Below are 18,293 nucleotides of genomic sequence, written 5' to 3' on the forward strand. Positions count from 1 at the left end.
GATCCGGTGAAAGCAAAGCGCACTATCGATGCCCTGAGGAAACCACCAAAGTCTCCGCCGAGAACCAACTATGAGCGCATTACTGAACAGATATATCTCCAAGCCCAGCGGTCGGGAACTACTGTCAGTGCTAAAAGGTCAAAACAACGAGCAAAGGGGAAAAAATTGCCCAGCTCGGCGAGCAAGCACAACAATCGTGCCCCCCGCTCAATGTGTCTAATGCTCCGGGGACGGTGGCCGGTTATGGCAATCTTGACGATTACCTGTCTGACGATGCACTTCCTGATTTCTTGAAGGTGTACGGACACAAATACGAGTACGGGAAGCCTCTCGTTAAAGATGAAAAATCTCTGACAACAATGATGCGAAGATTCCATAATTGGTACATGGAAACCTGCAGAGAGTCTGATGGTAAGAATGCTTTGTATCTGCATATTAAAGAGGAGCACGATCTCGTTGCAAATGATCTGTTGATTGTTCCATCTGAGGAGTTCTTCGAGTTCTTCAATCAAAAGGCCCTCGATAAATTAATGGTCTTTTGCTACTGCCTGTAAGTACTATTTCTGTCATTAAGTCTCTATATATAGCTCGGCTCTTTCATTCCATGCATGTATTTATAATTAATTATCCTCAATATATTATGCAGATTGAAGATCGTCGAGTGCAAAAAACAAGAAATTTATGATATTGGGTTCATTAACACAAATATCATAGATGTATTTCTGGTTAAAAAGAACGTCAAAGAGGCCGAGGACAACTTGCTACGATCGTTGATAAAAAATCAAAACAAAGATACCATACTCTTTCCTTACAATGGCCCGTGAGTGTTACTGTCGTGTGCATATTCGGTTTCCCTTATTACTCAAGCGAGGTTATAGTAATGTAATTGATGAGTTATGCATGCGTGCGCAGGTATCACTATATTCTTCTGGAGATTAAGCTTGAGCGTGGACTAGTAACCGTCTTAGACTCGAGACGGAAAGATCCCAAAACCTATGCGGACATGACTGAAATGCTCAGCAAGTAAGTTCAATCGATCATAATTATCGCACCATATCGGTAACTTTTTGTTCATTTCCTGACATCTCAAGTAATAATAATTATTTTCTTTGTCTTGCAGGGTTTGGAAACAGTTCACCGCAGAAGCTCCGGGACTGCCGAAGGAGCTGCGATATACATACCCGAAAGTAAGTACTACTGGCTAGCTAGTTGCGCGCATCTCCGGCCCGTTGATTCTATATATAGCTATACTTTCATCAATGCCATTTATAATGCTTCATTATCAGTTTGATTGACCTCTATTTCTCGTAAAGTGCTTGTGGCAGGAGGAAGGGAATGATTTCTGTGGATACTACGTGTGCGAGTTCATCCACGCCGCGACTTTGAAAAACAAGCGGGGCTACTCTCAAAGACAATATGAAGTGCGTAAGCAATAATATTCACAGTTTCATTTTATTACACCATCATTTTTGTTGAGTTTCATTCATATATATGTATTAATTAACCCCCTTCTTCAAATTAGACGTGGCAGATGCGGAATGAACTCCTAGAACCAGATCGCATGAAAGCAATTCAAGAGGAATTGGCGGGATTCTTTCTTGACCACGTCATCAGTAAAACCGGAGAATACCATGTGGAAATTGATTTCAAATGCTAGCTAGGGGTTTGTAATTATAAGAGATCTTATACATATTGTACATGTATGTAGCCAGTAGCGTCGGATACATGATACGAAAACTTGTTGTTCGACCAACCTCTCGGAGAAGGAGAGGTCGATCGATCACTTCTCTCGGTATGCATGACGAACTTCTGTACTGAATGGTTCTCTCGATCACTTATGTATATATAGTACGTAGCGTCCAAGCACGGACATAAGAGAGGACACTTCTCTTTATTAATTAGCTAGCTAATACAATATATGAAACACCTAATTAAATTAACCCCCCAAAACCCCCAACCTCCCCTCCTTTCAAAAAAAAAATACAAAAACACCAGTAACTGGAATGCTGACGCGTGGATGCATTTTGGTTCCGGTTGGTGCCACCAACCGGGACCAAAGGCCCCCTGACTGGGGTGGGCGCACAGAGCCACGTGGAGGCACATTGGTTCCGGTTCTGGATTGAACCGGGACTAATGGGTGGAGGTATTAGTAACGACCATTAGTCCCGGTTCATGAACCGGGACTAAAGGCCCTTACGAACCGGGACTAATGGGTGGTTTTCTACTAGTGATGTTATAGGGGTGTTTACTGTTATAATTTATGTATTTAGTTTTATTTTACTGAACAGCCACATGACATTCTCCAAGAAATTTGTATTGGTGTAAACTTGTTATATGGTATATGTATAAACAAGTTTTGCATAGTAAAGTTGTTGTTTACGTGCTACAAAGGAGAAAGTTGATCACCTACTATTTTTTTATGGCGACAACCTAACATGTTGGTCGATTTTGGAAATAAGAAACACTGCTTGTTTTGAAAAGGAATCTTGTGCCTTCCTAATCTGTTTTTGTGTTTCGTACTTTGTACAGATTTGTTTTTGGTCCCTATTGCAGAATGGTGCAGAATGAGCAGGCTTTGAAAGCTCGTGTTGGGGTTAAAGTATTGGGCATCTGAGGGTTTGAGAATCTGCAACGTACGTGCTAATTAGCTCATGTTGTCTGGATTAGATTTTAAGCTTTTGCTGTGACCAAAGGTTATCTTTGAGCTTTCTCCTTTTGCATGAATCTAAGATGATGCTGGAGGCTGCTCCTATATTGACAAATTGATGGGAATACCCTTTCTTCCAGCGTCTAAAAATATGTCCTGAAATTGTATGATGTTGTGTAAATTTATATTTGAGTGAAGGATTACTATATCGATGCATATACATAATTTTTATTTCTGACTTCTCTCTTGTCCATGCTTACCCTGTATACAAGTACAATTATATAAACGGCTTCGCTATACCCATAAATATTGTTGTTTTCTGTCCATTATATTATTTTCTCGCCATTTTATTTTATTGATGGTATGATTCCTAGCATTTATATGGCGATCCACAATGAATTATCTTAAGCCAGATCCTAATATGTAATGTCAAGATATTTTTATAACCGCTCGTTTAACTGTTTTAAAAAAATTGATGCCTTCTCCTTGTTTTTTTTCTCCTTCATGATCAGGTCTATTTGGACAAGCCTGCTGGCTGATGTATTGCTTGAAGGCAAAGAAGTCCTTAAGAATGTAATCTATGTATACATTTGCACTAATAACCTCTCAAACTATGGAATATAATAACACGTGTCTCCTGAAATTTTGCAGAATAATGATTTTTCATTGAGATGGTAAAACAGTGATATTGTGACATCATGCACAAATGATATAGCATAAATGATCTCATGTATTTCCTGAACTGGATTTCGCTTACTGTAGTGGCATCCAACAGTTGGAAAAGAATTCTATGAGACCGGGTCTCACGGGTTAGCAGATGAGACCCATCCTGATGGATGACACGTGGCATTCACAAATCATAAAACATCTACCCATCCCCACCTGAAATCAGGGGGGAGGGGAGATTAGATGATTTGTGATTTATGAATGCCACGTGTCATCCATCAGGGCTGGTCTCACCTGCTTTATATGAGACCTGGTCTCATATAATTTTTTTCCCCAGCAGTTGATGGCCAAGGTACAGAATATGGTTTGGAAAAAGATTGTGCTGCCCATCTTTCATGTTCATTTTTTTTATCCTTTCTATTCTGTGTTTCATATCACCAATGTATTTGGTCTTATTTATGGGCACTTATTGTGTATGTACTATATATGGCATAACGGGGCAAGGAAATTATTCATTACTTTTGAACTCTGCCTTTTGAATTAGCTGTATTTCAATTTATAAATAAGAAAATCTTGGCCAAATCTCACATGCAAACATCTGGTGCTCTAGCATGTAGTATATGGGAAAAACATGTGTATCATATTAATTCTGTTAACCAAAATCATTTGTTTTCCGTTGACCCATTTACCAAAAAAAATGGAAGAATCTGATGGAAGTGAATCTTCGTGCATTTATTTCTTCAGAAATTATGCCGGCTGAATATGCATCTTGGCAATCCATACTGCAGGACTGGAGCTCAGTAGACTGACGTTTGTTCTACGACACCAGACTGGCGTTTGTTCTACGACACCATTGCCGCCAAGAAGAAAAGGCTTCTGAATACAGCGCGGGGGGCTTGTTCTAGTTCTCTGAAGGCGCGCCGTGTGGTGCTATTGCACTCAAAAAAGGCGAGCTGGCATTTGCTCCAGGTTCTTGAGCCCCAGATGAATCGAAGCAGATGAAGACATACTGCCTTTCTGGATGGTGTCTGCTGCAATTGAAACTCTCAGGGCAAGGAAAGCGTTGTAGCATGAATGCTCATTATAGCAGGTGACTTGATACAAACAATCACTGTGGTCCTTCTGATGAATTAGTTTCATGGCCGGGCAATTCGTTTTGTCTTTGTAGGTGCATATGTAACATTACCTGCGGCAGGATAGAAAGACGTACACCAATTTGTGGGCAAAACAAACTCATAAAGATCTAACCTTTTCGTATTCTATTTTGTCTGAAAATCATGAAAATAAGCTCTGGCTGCACTTGGCACGGCTGAAATCAAAATTACCAATCCCCTCTTTCCCTGTTCAACATGTTTTATAGTGCCGCCCTCTACCGTGGTGTAGATGCTCACTTCACATTATATGTATGCCGGCAATCAAACCTGTTACCTCTATAAAGTGATTGTAATAGAGCGGCCGATCATGTGGGTGCACGACATGTGTCCTATTGTGCCTCACACGCAGGCCCCTTTCCCACTCCTTTTACGCTTATCTCTTCGCACACCGACTCATGGTTGCATTCCCAATTCTCCACTCTCCTCTTCTTCCTTCCATCGTCGGCTACTGCCTACTCCCAAACCACTATGAATTCCCATGCACGACCAATGTTGTGAGAGGCTCCCAACACACACACACACACACAGACACACACATGTGACACGAGGACCGCCCACGGTGTTGCGTTGGGGGGCATCAATGCTACGAGGAGAAGCTTCCATTGTTGCAGCAAACCGTCGTCCTACGAAGCATCGCTTCCTAGTGACCTACGGCAAAGACTATGGACTATGGAGTGAGTGGGCTGCCGGTGGCTACGACCACCAATGCTGCAACTGGCGAGGCGCGAGGCTGCAAATGGCGGCGCAAGATGATGGGACCAGCGGTCGCCGATGCTGCAAGTGACCATGTCCAATGGGTGATGGTGCAATCGGCAAGGCGCGGTGTTGCGACTGTCGGTGCCAGATGCTGGGACCAGACAATGTGCATTTTCTATGTCACCACGACGATGATATGGGGGAACCCAGGGGCCAGCGACAACGAGAGGCGAATGGCGACTATACGTCGACAAGTTGCAATGGTGACCACGACGACGTGTTAGCTGCAATCAATAAAGCGACAAGCTACAACAGTGACCATGGGATGCTTGACCATGGGATGCTGAGATGGTAGGATGCTATGGCGATGAGCAAGCCGCCTACACCGGATGCGAGGAGACGGTGTAGAGTTAGTGTTGATGGGCGGGAAGGGGGTGCTCGCTGTGGGCAAAGAAAACAACGACAGGGGAGGCGAGATCTAATACCTTAATCTATCTGGGCTCCCCAATCGGCCGACCCACGCAGATCACTTGCCCTATTTCTATACCTTAATCTATTATGCAGTATGGTTACCAGCTATGTAAAATCCACCCTTCCAACAATTTCAAATATGAGTAAATGTGCCATATTTTGGAGTAATTTGGTAATGAAAGGTTAAATGTGCTCAATGGCCCATTATGGAATAAACGTGCCATGAGCCCTCACGTTTACATAACTAGATGAAACCCCGCGCGTTGCTGCGGGAATCGATTGAATATATGTTGATGATATTTAGCTGTCATGATCATTAGAACTCCATATATGAATAACCATCACCACTAATGTCCAGTTAGAAACTTGTAATAGACACAAATAATCACCCAATAATTTTGAAATGCGTCAACCACAATATTACCATCTTTATTTTGCAACTACATATGACAGAACATGTGGAATGTACTTAATAAGAGCAATGATATATCTTATGTATATAGTATAATATAACAAAACCAAGTGAAACAATTTTTTATATTAAAACTAACCAAAACTTGTTTCGCGTGTGAAGCACGACACATCCTAAAGAATCAAAGTAGTCATAACACTAAATTTGCACAAAGCATGTCCAACAAATCAGTGGAAAAAGTCCTCACCTTAGTCATGGGGTATATCAAATATAAATAACAGATGATTTCACTTTACCACATTTCATATGATTGCTACTCATGGTCATCAATGTTAATAGTGTTAATTGTATCTAAAGTGCTTGCGGTGTATCCTCTTTGCATGGATACAAATTAACTAATCTTGAATTTAGTTGTGAACCAATGGAAGTTAAAGAAATTAGTTAACATTAAACCATAGCACTGATAGGAAACAATCCTTAAAATCCAGCTCTGATCTCAGCTTCTTCGACCAGTTCTTGGATAAGCAAGAGCCCAACATGTATATTTATCTTGGTTGCCAATATGGTGCATTTTCGCCAACGCATGAAGTTGACTAAGAAAACAAAATCTCTATATGAAAGGTCACAAAATAGATGAGCGCAACAATAATTTTATATACCTTCTCCAAATGGTCAGTATGCAACAGTTAAGAAAAAATGTATAGAAATGCAAAATCAAGATCTGTTACGGCAATTAACTAACAACGATATTAACATAAAAAGGAAGAAACAATATATACTGCATGGAATAACTTACTTGGTCACATTGTCAAATCATCTCATGAAGCAGTTAACAGACCTCGAATGTGTCAAAGAAAAATAGTAGGTACAATCTTTAAGATGTGCATATACTGAAATATGATGCTTCTGTATCGAAACTATGCAAAGGCATAACAATCGTTAGCTGGAAGGTGTTTTTTTTTTAAGGACGGGTACCTGTACACCTGTTCAATGGAGTAAATTGCGAACTTGCATACTGTTAGTAAAGCATGGTTCCAAATTCGGAGAGGAAAGGAACGGCAGGTCATACCAGAATAACAGATCGACAACTAAGGCAACTATTATGTCTTGGTAGGTTCATGCCATTGCATATCAGTAGTTGGTGAAAAAAGCATGAGGAAAACAAAGACATGTTAGCAATAAAAAACTGTATAACCAGAAAATAAATCGGCTACCTTATGCCCAACAGTGTTGTGCAAATAGTCAATGTAGGAGAATGCAGAGTTGATATCCTGGAACAGTGAGTGTCAGAGGCGGCAGCGCGGACGCGCAAACAATGCGGAGGGACTGGGTAATTAACCAAAAGCATGCATGCAACATCAATGAAATCGAGGAGCCGGCCGAAGCTAATGTGGGGCACCGAGGAGAAGCTGCGAGCGTGTGTGACGCATTGCAGGCAGCGGCGCCGTGGCCGGCGATGACGAAACAGGTACCATGGAGGCACTATGGGAGGGCGGCGGCACCATCCAGGCGAGGTATGGTGGTGCGGCCGCACATCATCAAGCTCCGTCTTGGCATGGCCCTGGCGATGAGTCCGCGAGCTCAATTTTGGAACCGATGGCTCGATTATGAATAGGAGGATGAGATGTAGATCAAACAACCGTGTTAGACGGATTTGGCCTCTTTGACTACCTCTTCGGTTATGGAAGTCAGAAGATCAAACGACCTGGTGTATTGATTCGTTTCTATTGCGTGGAGGAGGAGAAGCAAGAAACGCTTGACTGACTACCTAGGAGATGAAGAGAACATCGATGGGAAACTCCTGTACGCCGGATCTGATCTCAGTGGAACCAACCGCAACCAGGTTCCCCAATAGCGCCGAAGCTAGCTTAGTCAGAACGGAGGTAGGAGAAAAGTCTGGTCCTTTTTCCTAGGGAAGAGGGCTCGATCGGTTTTACTTTAAGGCTCGGCCAGCCTAGAGGGCGCTTGAAACAGACCAGATGAAAACGGATGATCGTCGCTCAATTGTGCACCAGGGTAAAAAAACAGATGACATAAGTGTGGGTGATGAGATAGTGGGGCCGCTGATGTGGATAGGCTGCATGTCAAGAAAATTAGTTAGTGGGGATGAACTATTTAGATATTATAGATGTGTCGAGCCAGATACGTTTAGGCGTGGGTCGGGCCGCGCCGACTCAGATGGCCAGGCAGGAATCCGATTCTAGACGAGGATGGTGACCACTTGGAGCTAGCCGTGTTGCTCTCAATGCTCTGCCCGATCACTCGGGAACGGTCGATCTTGGTGCTAGCAGAAGCACAACAAATGCTTGCTATGCCCGATCTCTCAGAATGGGTCACCCTCGTCGTGCTAGCTATCTGATTGTGAATGTGGCCGTTTTGCTGCCAAACAAAGCGCCCTCACCACTCTACCGACTTGCTCACACTAAATTAGTACGCCAAAGGACAAGACGCCTGAAGGGAAAACACCGTCTTGCTGATCATTGTCGTGTGCGCCATCGTAGCGCGCAACAGCCGTCAAGGCTAGATGCGCCGTCTCAGCCACGAGTTTTTTTTTTATTATTTTATTTTATTTTAAAAAAGGAGGAATACTCCGGCCTCTGCATCTGGTCGATGCATACAGCCAATTTATTAATTATTAGCACAAAACCTTACAAAGTCGTACAACAGTAAGACCAAAGCCACCATCTTCGCAACCTCTGTCGTTACTCCTATCTAACTGATGAAGGGGCGCTGATGGTCTGAGCCTAATACCAAATAGACCTCGCAGCCAAACCTAACATCTAAGACCTGAGGTCCCAACCTGGACGCCTGTCGGGTATGGGCACCCACCAGTCCGGCGTGCTCCTCAACCAGGCCACCTGCCGGGTATGAGGCCGCCCCAACCACCTACCACATATCCATCTTCGGAGCTGTACTGTTGCAACGACCTTGCCCGGTCTGCTGCCGCCGACGCCACCACGACGCCAGACAGCGTCGACCTCCTGCGCGTGTCCGTCACCACACATCTGACGCCAAGCCTCCGCTGCTCCATGCCGCCAAGAGCCGCCGCCAAGAATATGTAGAAAGAAACACCGCTCCACCGAAAAGGGAGGCGGCACACCCCCCACCCCTCACATGCAGACCCTTCCATCCGATCCCAATGTCCTTGGCGTCCCCTTTTAAAAATAAGGGAGAATTTCACTTCCCCGGCCTCTGCACCAACTAGGGATGCATACGGCCATTTTAGTATGAGTACCAAGATAAACATGGTCCTCAGAATTTTTTTAAATGAGTATCAAGATATTTTTTGATGAGTGGTTCCACCACACACCAAACTTGATCCTCAATAAATGGGGAAAACCCCTATGCATCACATGTCAATTCTAGGAATTGAACTCGGGTCGTTAGGCTGCACAACCGCATGCCCAACCACTGAGCCAAGGCTCTCTTTGCCTCAGCCACGAGTTTTGCCCGTGACAATGAGGGAGAAGAGGGCCATGCCTTGCACAACCTCCCAACAAGACTGAACCAACCCTAGGTGTGACGTGCCACAGATCCTCTTGATCCGGGAATTAACCTCACTGCTCCCCGTGCATGTCTTCCCCTCTCCACCTCTCTTCTCCCACCAGGCTCCGGGAAGAAAGAGTAGATGAAAATGGACCAACAAAATAAGAAATGATTGGGGAAAACAACTGCAGAATCAGAACAAGTTACCCCAACAAAACCGACAAAATACATGGGACACTTGAGCCAACACGAACCAAGGAGACATATCGTGCGATAAAAAATTGGGATAAGTATATTTTTCATCCTTGAATTCTCTCGAAAGTATAGAAATCGTCCCTCAATTACGAGACTAGTAAAACTCAGTCCCTGAACTAATCAAACCAGATAATTTTCGTCCCTAATGCCACTTCAGGCGGTTTGAGTTTGATGTGGACCTGGTTTTGACTAGCACTGCCCACGTGGCCCAGTTTGACCGCCACGTCTAAGCTGAGGTTTCGGGAGCTGATAGACGCCGGTAGCTGCTCCTTCATCTCACGAAGCTCAGCGCTTGGAAGCAGTCTGAGTTGGCGGGCGGCCGCGGCCGAACCATCAAGTGCGCCGGTTGAAAGTGCTTGATCAACAAGCGCACACCGGCGCCGGCGGGTTCCTCGTGACTACGCTGTTCGCGCCCCGGATGGCGGCGGACGCACCCAACACACCAAACACTCACACCGTGCTCGCCCTACCCAACGTCGTATCTTCCCCTGACCTGGTGTGGCGGCACAAATCGTGCGCGACGGTGCCAGCACAAATCCTTGACTAAACGAGCAGAGTCCAACATGGCGCCCAGTACTGTGAGCGGCATCGAGGCTGTGCAGATTCCCTCGGGCCATGGCATTGGCTTGCTAATGTTGGCCGAGGATGTGCGTGTGGTTGACTAGCAGAGCTTCCGGCTTGATTGTGTTCGTGCAGCTGGCTAGCTGTGTTGTTGGCGTGCTTGCTGTGTTCGTGCGTACGGGTACGGCCTCCATGTGCATGGCTGGGCGTCGGCAACTGCAAGAACGGCGATGGCAGCTAATGAATTCGGACGCGGCCCCGTGAGTTTCTTGCCGAGCTGGAGGTGCACTAGTCGACGAGCGGCGCCGAGGCCGGCTGCCGTCGAGGCACCTGGAACGACGTGAAGGCTCGGCTGCACCACGACAGCTTGACATCTCCGCCTCTCCAGGTACAGCGGCTGGCATCCGTGGCCGCCATACGCCTCACGGAGCAGACGGGCATGCTGAACGGGGTCGCGGCGCTCACGTACAGCCGGCGTCGTGCGCCTGGCTGCGGACGAGCTGGCACGCGCCGGCGTGGGAACACCTTCTCGCCCGTTTGCTACAGTGGCGTGGCGGTCAAACCGGGCCACGTGGCCAGTGCTGGTCAAAACCAGGTCCACGTCATACTCAAACGGCCGGAAGTGGTATCAGGGACGAAGATTGTCCGGTTTCATTAGTTTAGGGACCGAGTTTTACTGATTTCGTAATTGAGGGACGATTTCTATACTTTCGAATTCGAAAGAATTCAAGGATGAAAAATATGCTTATCCCTAAAAAATTCGACCAACCACAAATTAGAAACCAGTTGACTGAAAATTAATGATAACGTTTTTTTATCATTTTGGTTACTGACTCATGTTTTTTCCTATTTTTTTCTATGCCCGGCGCCACGCATGAGCCCCTCCTCTTCCGGTCTTTCCTCCCCTGCCGGACCTTGCCAAAGACAAAGCGCATTTCTTTACTTCCTTTGGCCGGCCGGCGCGTCTCCAGGCTCCAGGCTGCAGCCAGCGTACTACTGCAATTGCTCTGCAGCTCCCATGGAGCTCGCTGTGAGAGCCTCGGCGGCTTCCTGTTCCTCCTCCCCGTCGCTCCATCCCCCACGCGTCCCCTGCCGCCTTGGCCGCAGCCCAGGCCTGCCGCTGCCGGCTCACCGGGTCGCCGTCGCCGCTGCGGCCATCGCCCTCGACCCGGTATGTACCTACGCCACTAGCTGATTCTCATCTCAGGGAAGGCAAGGGAACGCGTTGTGTGTGCTAGAAAAAAGAGGGAACGATTGTCGCACATCAAATGTTTGGTGTAATGCCTAGGCGGGGATTTGGCAGGAAGCCATGAACCAGGCATTGTATTTGGTAGAGTAATCGATCAAGAGCTAGGCCTAAGAACATCTCCAACAGTCGCCGAACGCGCCGCGTGCAAAATATGGCTTTAGCGCGCGCCCATCGCCTGGTTTGGCGCGACGCGCAGCGCCAGCTCCAGTAGCCGCGCTAAAATGCAGCGCGCGCGCGTCGCTCCAGCAGCCGCGCAAAAATTGCAACGCGCGCTCATTCTATATACTAGGATGTAGGCATTGAAAGCATAGAAACTAGATAGATTGCATAGGATTTTAACGATACAAAGGTATTTTACATCGGAAACATAGATTGCATAAAATAAAAACGACAAACAATAAAAAACTAAATAGATAGCATAAAAAACTACTCTAAGTCGCTATCATCATCACCATTATCATCCTCGGCAGTGTCGTCCGAGCTTGATAGCCATATGTCCAACCAACGATCATCGTTCTCCGTGAAGAACGACCTCCCACCTGCTGCAACGAGATCTGTCTGCGCGTTCGCCAACGCCTTCCGCCGACGCCTGTCCAACCGCGCCTCGCGGCGCCTTCGCGTGTCCTCCTCGCGACGCCTTGCCCAATAGACTTGCTCGTAGGCGACGTCCTCCGGGTGGCGCCGGCGCCACTCTGCCATGACCCGCTCGTCCTCCTGGGCGACGAGGAGGCGGCGCTGCCGCTCGGCGTGCTCCGCACGGTCTTGTGCCGTGTTTAGACGAGGCGGCGGGGCGACGTCGAGCACCTGCTGGAGCGTGTACACATCTTGGAAGTTCATCTGGCCGCGCGGCCGGCCTAGGCGCCACGCCGCCGCGTCATACGCGCGCGCGGCCTTGCGCACCGTCCCGTACGTGCCGAGGCCGAGCCGGAGATCGCCGGAGCGTATCTCCGCGTAGTAGCCGCCGTTGGGGCACAGGCGGACGCCGCGGTAGCCGGACGCTCCTCGGCAGCGCGGCGGCATGGCGGGGCGCTGGGGCGGTGGAGGCGCGTCGGTGGCGGGGCGCTGGAGCGGCGCCTGGCAGAGAGGGAGAGGAAGAGGAGAAGAGGAGGCGTGGAGAGGCGCGTGGCGCGCGCCGCACTTTATAGGCGCGCCGGAAGCGGTGCGCAAAAAATGAGGCGCGAGCTGGCGCCTTTTCGGGCGCGCGCGCAAACGGTTCCCGCGCGCGTGATTATCCCTTCACCGGTGGAGCGCGGCAAAACGCCCCGCGCGCGCTAAAAGCTGCGTTTACCCCGTGCGCGCGTCGTTTCGCGCGGCTGGAGATGCTCTAAGTTTAGCAGATATTTTCAGTTTGGGGAGATGATGTGTGAGTCTTGGCCTGCACTGCTGATATTTGGCCATCAGATGCAAAGATTGAACCTCTCATGGTAGAGTAGTGACTAAGCTAAATGGTTATATGGCTGCTGATGTCTGTATTTCTGTTGCCTTACATGCATAGGATGAGTGCTCTCTGCAACCTAGCTTCCACTATTCAACTCTGCTGAAGAGCTAATCTTGCTAGCAAGCGATTGCGCACGCTTCGGAAAAGAAGCAGCCTGTTTAATAGTAGCATAGTTTACAGTCGCGTTAAGTGTACGCGTTTGATGTTATGTCATGGTTGGACTTTTATTCATATCGTGTGAAACTGACGCTCACTGTGCAAACAGTTTCAGGAGATCAAAACCAAGCTGAATGACGCTTCAGAACTGAGGTGTTTGCATGCCCTGTTTGCTATGAACCGCTGGATAAGGAAAGGGCCGCCAGGCATGAATTCCTGTACGTCTGAAAGTCCATCAATTTCGCTCATCTCATGCAAATCTGTTGGCTGGGTTAGGATTTATGTTGTTTGGCTTCTACATGTGTCCCAGGCGAGCGATTTATAGGTCAGGATTTAAGTGTTCAAATTGCAACAAGTCATTCACCAGCAAAGATATCTTCTTGGATCTCACTGTCACCTCAGGAATGAAAGAATACAGTGAACTCAAGCCTGCTAGAACTGAGCTGGTCAGGAGCCCGCTCGTCTCCTTTCTTTATGAGAGGGAGTGGCGTCAGAACTTCAATCGGAGTGGCTTCCCTGGCCGCGATGAAGAGGTACATTTCTTGGCCTCGTTCATCAATCCCATGGCCTTAAGCTGTTACTGCTCAAGGAGAACTATTTATATTAAGTCGTACATCTGTCAAAGCCAAGTAATTGGTGCTTCATGTTTTAGTGTAGCAACAGAAAATGCTCATCACTCTTTCATGTCAAGACAATATTCATGTTTTTATGCATATAATTCTGATGTACCGTTGGCTTTATCAGTTCCAAATGGCTCAAGATTATTTCCAGTCAGTCGTTGATGGTATACTCATTGATGTCAGCTGCGGCAGTGGCTTGTTTTCAAGGAAGTTTGCAAGCTCCGGGGCATACTCAGCTGTGATTGCTTTGGACTTTTCTAAGTTTATGCCCCGCCAATGCTATGACTACATCAAACAAGAAGAAACCCCTATGAACACGTGAGCTTTCCTTCGTGCTTATTTTGAGCTTTAACAAACCATCAAGTAGACAACTTGGGCCATCACTAATTTTCGTGTGGAAACTAGTGCTTTATTTTTGTTTAATACCAAAAAAAAGACCAAGATCTATGTGGTCAGCATCTAATTGAACGTCATGTGATAATCTGCTCCCTTATTTCAATCTATTACTACCTCAGAATGTTCTTTTTGTTCCAAGTACACTACAGTAACCATGAACATTCATTAACAGTATTCCATGATGCTTCTAGCAAATACTTACTGTTTTCTTCTTTTGGTTCTGCAGGAACCCCGCTCTCGTAAGGGCCGATATTTCGAGGCTCCCTTTTGCTTCATGTTCAATTGATGCCATTCATGCTGGAGGTGCTATCCACTGCTGGCCATCCCCTTCAAATGCAGTATAGTACCTGTCTCATTTGCACTTTTGATTCAATATTGTCATGGTTCGTAACTTAACATAGTAAAACTGGTGTCTTCGGAATTGCGATCTTGTTTGTCAGAGTCCAATGAACAATTAGCCAATCCAATGTTCTGTATTTCTGTTAGTTATTAACTGCTGAATGCGTCTATAAAGTCAACCTCAATAGTTTAGTGCTTAGTTAGTTTGGGTTGAACAGCTTTGTGCAGGAACAGGGCATCATGAACATGACCTGTGTACCTTATCTAGAGACCTCCTCCCCATTACATTAATGGATCAGGAGACCTCCTCCCCATTACATTAATACAGTGCTTCACTAGTCTGTCTAGGTAGTTAGCCAGTTAGGCAGGAGATAGAAGCTGCTTCCTCCAGATGGCTCAATCTACTCTCTACTCTCGGCACACTTAATATGGCAGCCTATGCTTCGCAGTTCTAGAAAAATAATAGAACGCTTGTTGCTGGGTCACTGCTACACCAAAAGTACTATACGATGTCTTGTAGCATTCACTAGTGCAGCTTCATTTTCGAGGGTAATCAGCTGCTAGCCTCTGGATCTTTTCGACACAATCCTTATCTAGAGGAGGCGAGATCCTTTTTTTCACATTTCCCTGGAATTTAAGAAATGAAAGAGATGAAAATTAGTGGTGTTCCATAATGAATTCAGCATACTTATGGAATAAAACCTTCTTTTTAGATGTGAGCCTGACCGTGTAGGCTTTCAACAAGTTTCTCCATTTATCCTGAAGGATTAAACAAAACATAAAAATTGTCATATTTTGCAATAAAAAATATAGATAAATAAAAGATTAACAGAGAAAAATGTGAGAAACAACAAAGTAATGAACAGAGGTACTCCCTCCGTTCCTAAATGTAAGTCTTTTTAGAGATTCCACTACAAACTACATACGGACATATTTTAGAGTGTAGATTCACTCATTTTGCTCCGTATGTAGTCGCTACCAATACACCCAGTTTCTTTCTCTGTTTTATTTTTCAGTTCAACTTTGTTTGTTATACTGCCAGGTGCCTAGGTAGTATATGGACTCCTGGAACATGAAACTATGCGTGTCTCAAGTTTTTCACGACCCTGTTTCCTTATGTTGACGTTCCTCTGTCTCTGTCTGACTATGTATTCCAACCTGTGTGCCAGTATTACCAATGAGATACTACACACATGCCTATAATTTGTTCATTTTATAGCTCACAAGGTCTCGAAGATGTGTACATGTCTGACCCAAGTTTCTTCTCTGGTGTCTAAACAGTCTTTTTGTTTGTCCAGATTTAGCGGAGTCGTCATCAGATCAGCTTTCTGAGTTCAAAGTGATTGGGGTTTTGATAGTGTGGAGTAGTCACCAGATGTGATCACCTTTGCTGACAAGATGGCGCATGATGATCTGAAGAATTTCACTTGGCAGTGGTGAGAAGTCTCTGTCGTTCTTGTTTTCATGCTACAGGTCACATCCTTCTTTTAAAACGAAAGGAACCAGCGCTGTTTTCATTGATGAAGGGAACAGAAGTTAGAAAAGCAAATACTTAACGCCTTGGACTCCGGCAAGGCAATGTTGCATCATTCCCCCAAGACCAAAGGATTTATATCAATCGTGTTTGTTTTATAGCTCGCAAGATCTCGAATATGTGTACCAAGTTGGACCCAAGTTTCTTCTCTGGTGTCTAAACTTGTGTCTGTTTGTTTGTCCAGATTCAGAGGAGTCGTCATCAGACCAGCTTTCAGAGTACAAAGTGGTTGCTGTTTTGATAGCTTGTGGAGTTGTCACAGATGTGATCACCCTGCTGATAAGATAGCATGTGGCGTGATGATCTGCAGAATTTAACTTGGCAGTGGTCAGAAGTCTATGCCGTTCTTTTGAACATTTTTAAAATGAAAAGGCAGCAGCGCTGATTTCATTGATTAAAATGAGCAAATAGAAAAGAGCAAATACTCGATCGCGATCGCAAAATATATTGCATCATTCCTCCAAGACCAAAGGATTTATATCAATCGTATTTGCAGGCCTAAGCGGACACATTAAAACTTGTGTCTGCCCAAAACCAGAGCGTGTGCAGATAAGAGAACGGGCTGCCGTGTGAGAGCACTTTCCCTGAATGCCCATCCAGGAGGGAAAAAAATGCAATCACTAATTACAATGCACGTTGATTGCAACCACTAAAGCATTTTACCATTCTACTACTGAAAATGAATGGAAGCCTCAATGTCAGGAGCAGGTCCCCCTGTTAGCTTCGCCCAATCTGGTAACCTCTTACCATACCATGCTTATGTAGCCCCTGATTCCTCGCAATTAAATCGGATACTTTGGTGAACCATGTTACAAACGACGACAGGAAAGGAACGAATTCAGTGATAATCATTCCAAAGTGTTACAAATCATACTATATATCTAGGAATCAAACAGTTTGGATTTCATCATGCATACAACAATGGTAGAAATTGTATATATGAACTACGAAGCAAATCAATCTGGTGTTCCATCGTTCCACGTTATTACATCCGTATACAGTAAACAACTCAAAAATCCATATATAGTAAACAACTCATAAATCCGTTGTTCATGACTGCATGGAGACATGGCATTTTGCAGCGCCTGTAGTTTATGAGAGTAGAGGGCAGCACCACCTCACGCTTAAACATGCAAGACTCGACAAACCGAAGTAGGCATAACCCAACGAAGAGGCTACCTAGTAAGAGAGCATGTAGATTTAGCAACAGTCTGACAGCTTCGACTTCGACTTCGTCTCCCGTCTTCAACCAAAGGGCACGCGGTTGACAGTTAGCAACTGAATCAGAAAAAATACCAGCAACCATCAGAAAAGTACCAGCAACATTTATTGAACACAAAAAATGGAAGACGAAGACATCAAAAGAATCTAACTACATACCTTTCGTGTGGACCTTTTTCACTATAGAATTTAATTGTTTTCTTTGGAATGTGCTCAATCTTCTGCCAGTTTGGATCATCAGTCGTTACACAAGATTGTGTGAACTCGTCACTGCAGTAACAGACTGCAATCTCCTCAAGAGACTTGGGCAGTTTTGGAAGCGACCGCATGTTCTTGCATGACTTTATCTCCAGCGTCTTGAGTGATGTGAGTTGCTCCATATTGCCTGGTAAGGCATTCAAGCCGCAGTCCTTAACGATAAACTCATCAAGGGAATTGGGCAGTGTTGGAAGCAACCGCATATTCATGCAGATACAGATACTCAGTTTCTTGAGTGTTGTGAGGTGTTCCATATTGCCTGGTAAGGTATCCAAGCTGCAGTTAAAGATGATAAACTCCTCAAGAGACTTTGGAAGTGTTGGAAGCAACCGCATATTCTCGCATGACTGTATATCCAGTCTCCTGAGTGATGTGATGTGCTCAATATTGCCTGGCAAGGCATTGAAGCTGCAGGCCCCGACTTTAAACTCGTCAAGAGACTTGGGCAGTGTTGGGAGCGACTGCATATTCTTGCAATTCCAGATCTCAAATTTCTTGAGCGATGTGAGGTGCTCCATATTTCCTCGTAAGGCATCCCTGCTGCAGTTCCTGACGTTAATCTCCTCAAGAGACTTGGGCAGTGTTGGAAGCGACACTATATTCTTGCTTGAATCTATATCCAGTCTCTTTAGTGCTGTGAGGTGCTCCATATTGCCTGGTAAGGCATCGCACTTGCAGCCCACGACTATAAACTGCTCAAGAGACTTGGGCAGTGTTGGGAGCAACCTCACATT

At 45.7% G+C, this 18,293-nt stretch overlaps 1 protein-coding gene and 1 pseudogene across 3 annotated transcripts; one reads left to right on the top strand and one right to left on the bottom strand.

Moving 5' to 3' along the window:
* Positions 1-3,998: 3,998 nt before the first annotated feature.
* On the bottom strand, positions 3,999-4,489 carry LOC123158516 (uncharacterized; annotated as a pseudogene).
* A 6,760-nt stretch (positions 4,490-11,249) lies between these two features.
* Positions 11,250-16,258, top strand: LOC123160767 (uncharacterized methyltransferase At2g41040, chloroplastic). Of its 3 annotated transcripts, XM_044578602.1 has the most exons (6): positions 11,250-11,519; positions 13,301-13,409; positions 13,502-13,724; positions 13,936-14,129; positions 14,434-14,545; positions 15,845-16,258. In XM_044578602.1, the coding sequence occupies exons 3-6, from the start codon at positions 13,596-13,598 to the stop codon at positions 15,848-15,850; spliced, it is 441 nt and encodes a 146-aa protein (XP_044434537.1). In that variant the 5' UTR covers positions 11,250-11,519; positions 13,301-13,409; positions 13,502-13,595; the 3' UTR covers positions 15,851-16,258. The 3 variants fall into 3 exon arrangements, with proteins under 3 accessions (XP_044434537.1, XP_044434535.1, XP_044434536.1); XM_044578600.1 differs by having other exon boundaries at positions 13,301-13,724; XM_044578601.1 differs by lacking the exon at positions 11,250-11,519 and having other exon boundaries at positions 13,061-13,724.
* The last annotated feature ends 2,035 nt before the right edge of the window (positions 16,259-18,293 follow it).

The sequence above is a fragment of the Triticum aestivum genome, chromosome 7B, assembly GCF_018294505.1.
Source record: "Triticum aestivum cultivar Chinese Spring chromosome 7B, IWGSC CS RefSeq v2.1, whole genome shotgun sequence".
NCBI lineage: Eukaryota > Viridiplantae > Streptophyta > Magnoliopsida > Poales > Poaceae > Triticum > Triticum aestivum.

What these genes read in the sequence shown, in the direction of transcription:
- LOC123160767 (XM_044578600.1), top strand. Translation starts at nt 13,473, where the DNA reads ATGTTGTTTGGCTTCTACATGTGTCCCAGGCGAGCGATTTATAGGTCA. An exon ending in TCCCTGGCCGCGATGAAGAG is followed by an intron (nt 13,725 to 13,935) that starts GTACATTTCTTG and finishes TGGCTTTATCAG; the next exon opens with TTCCAAATGGCTCAAGATTA. An exon ending in GAAGAAACCCCTATGAACAC is followed by an intron (nt 14,130 to 14,433) that starts GTGAGCTTTCCT and finishes TTGGTTCTGCAG; the next exon opens with GAACCCCGCTCTCGTAAGGG.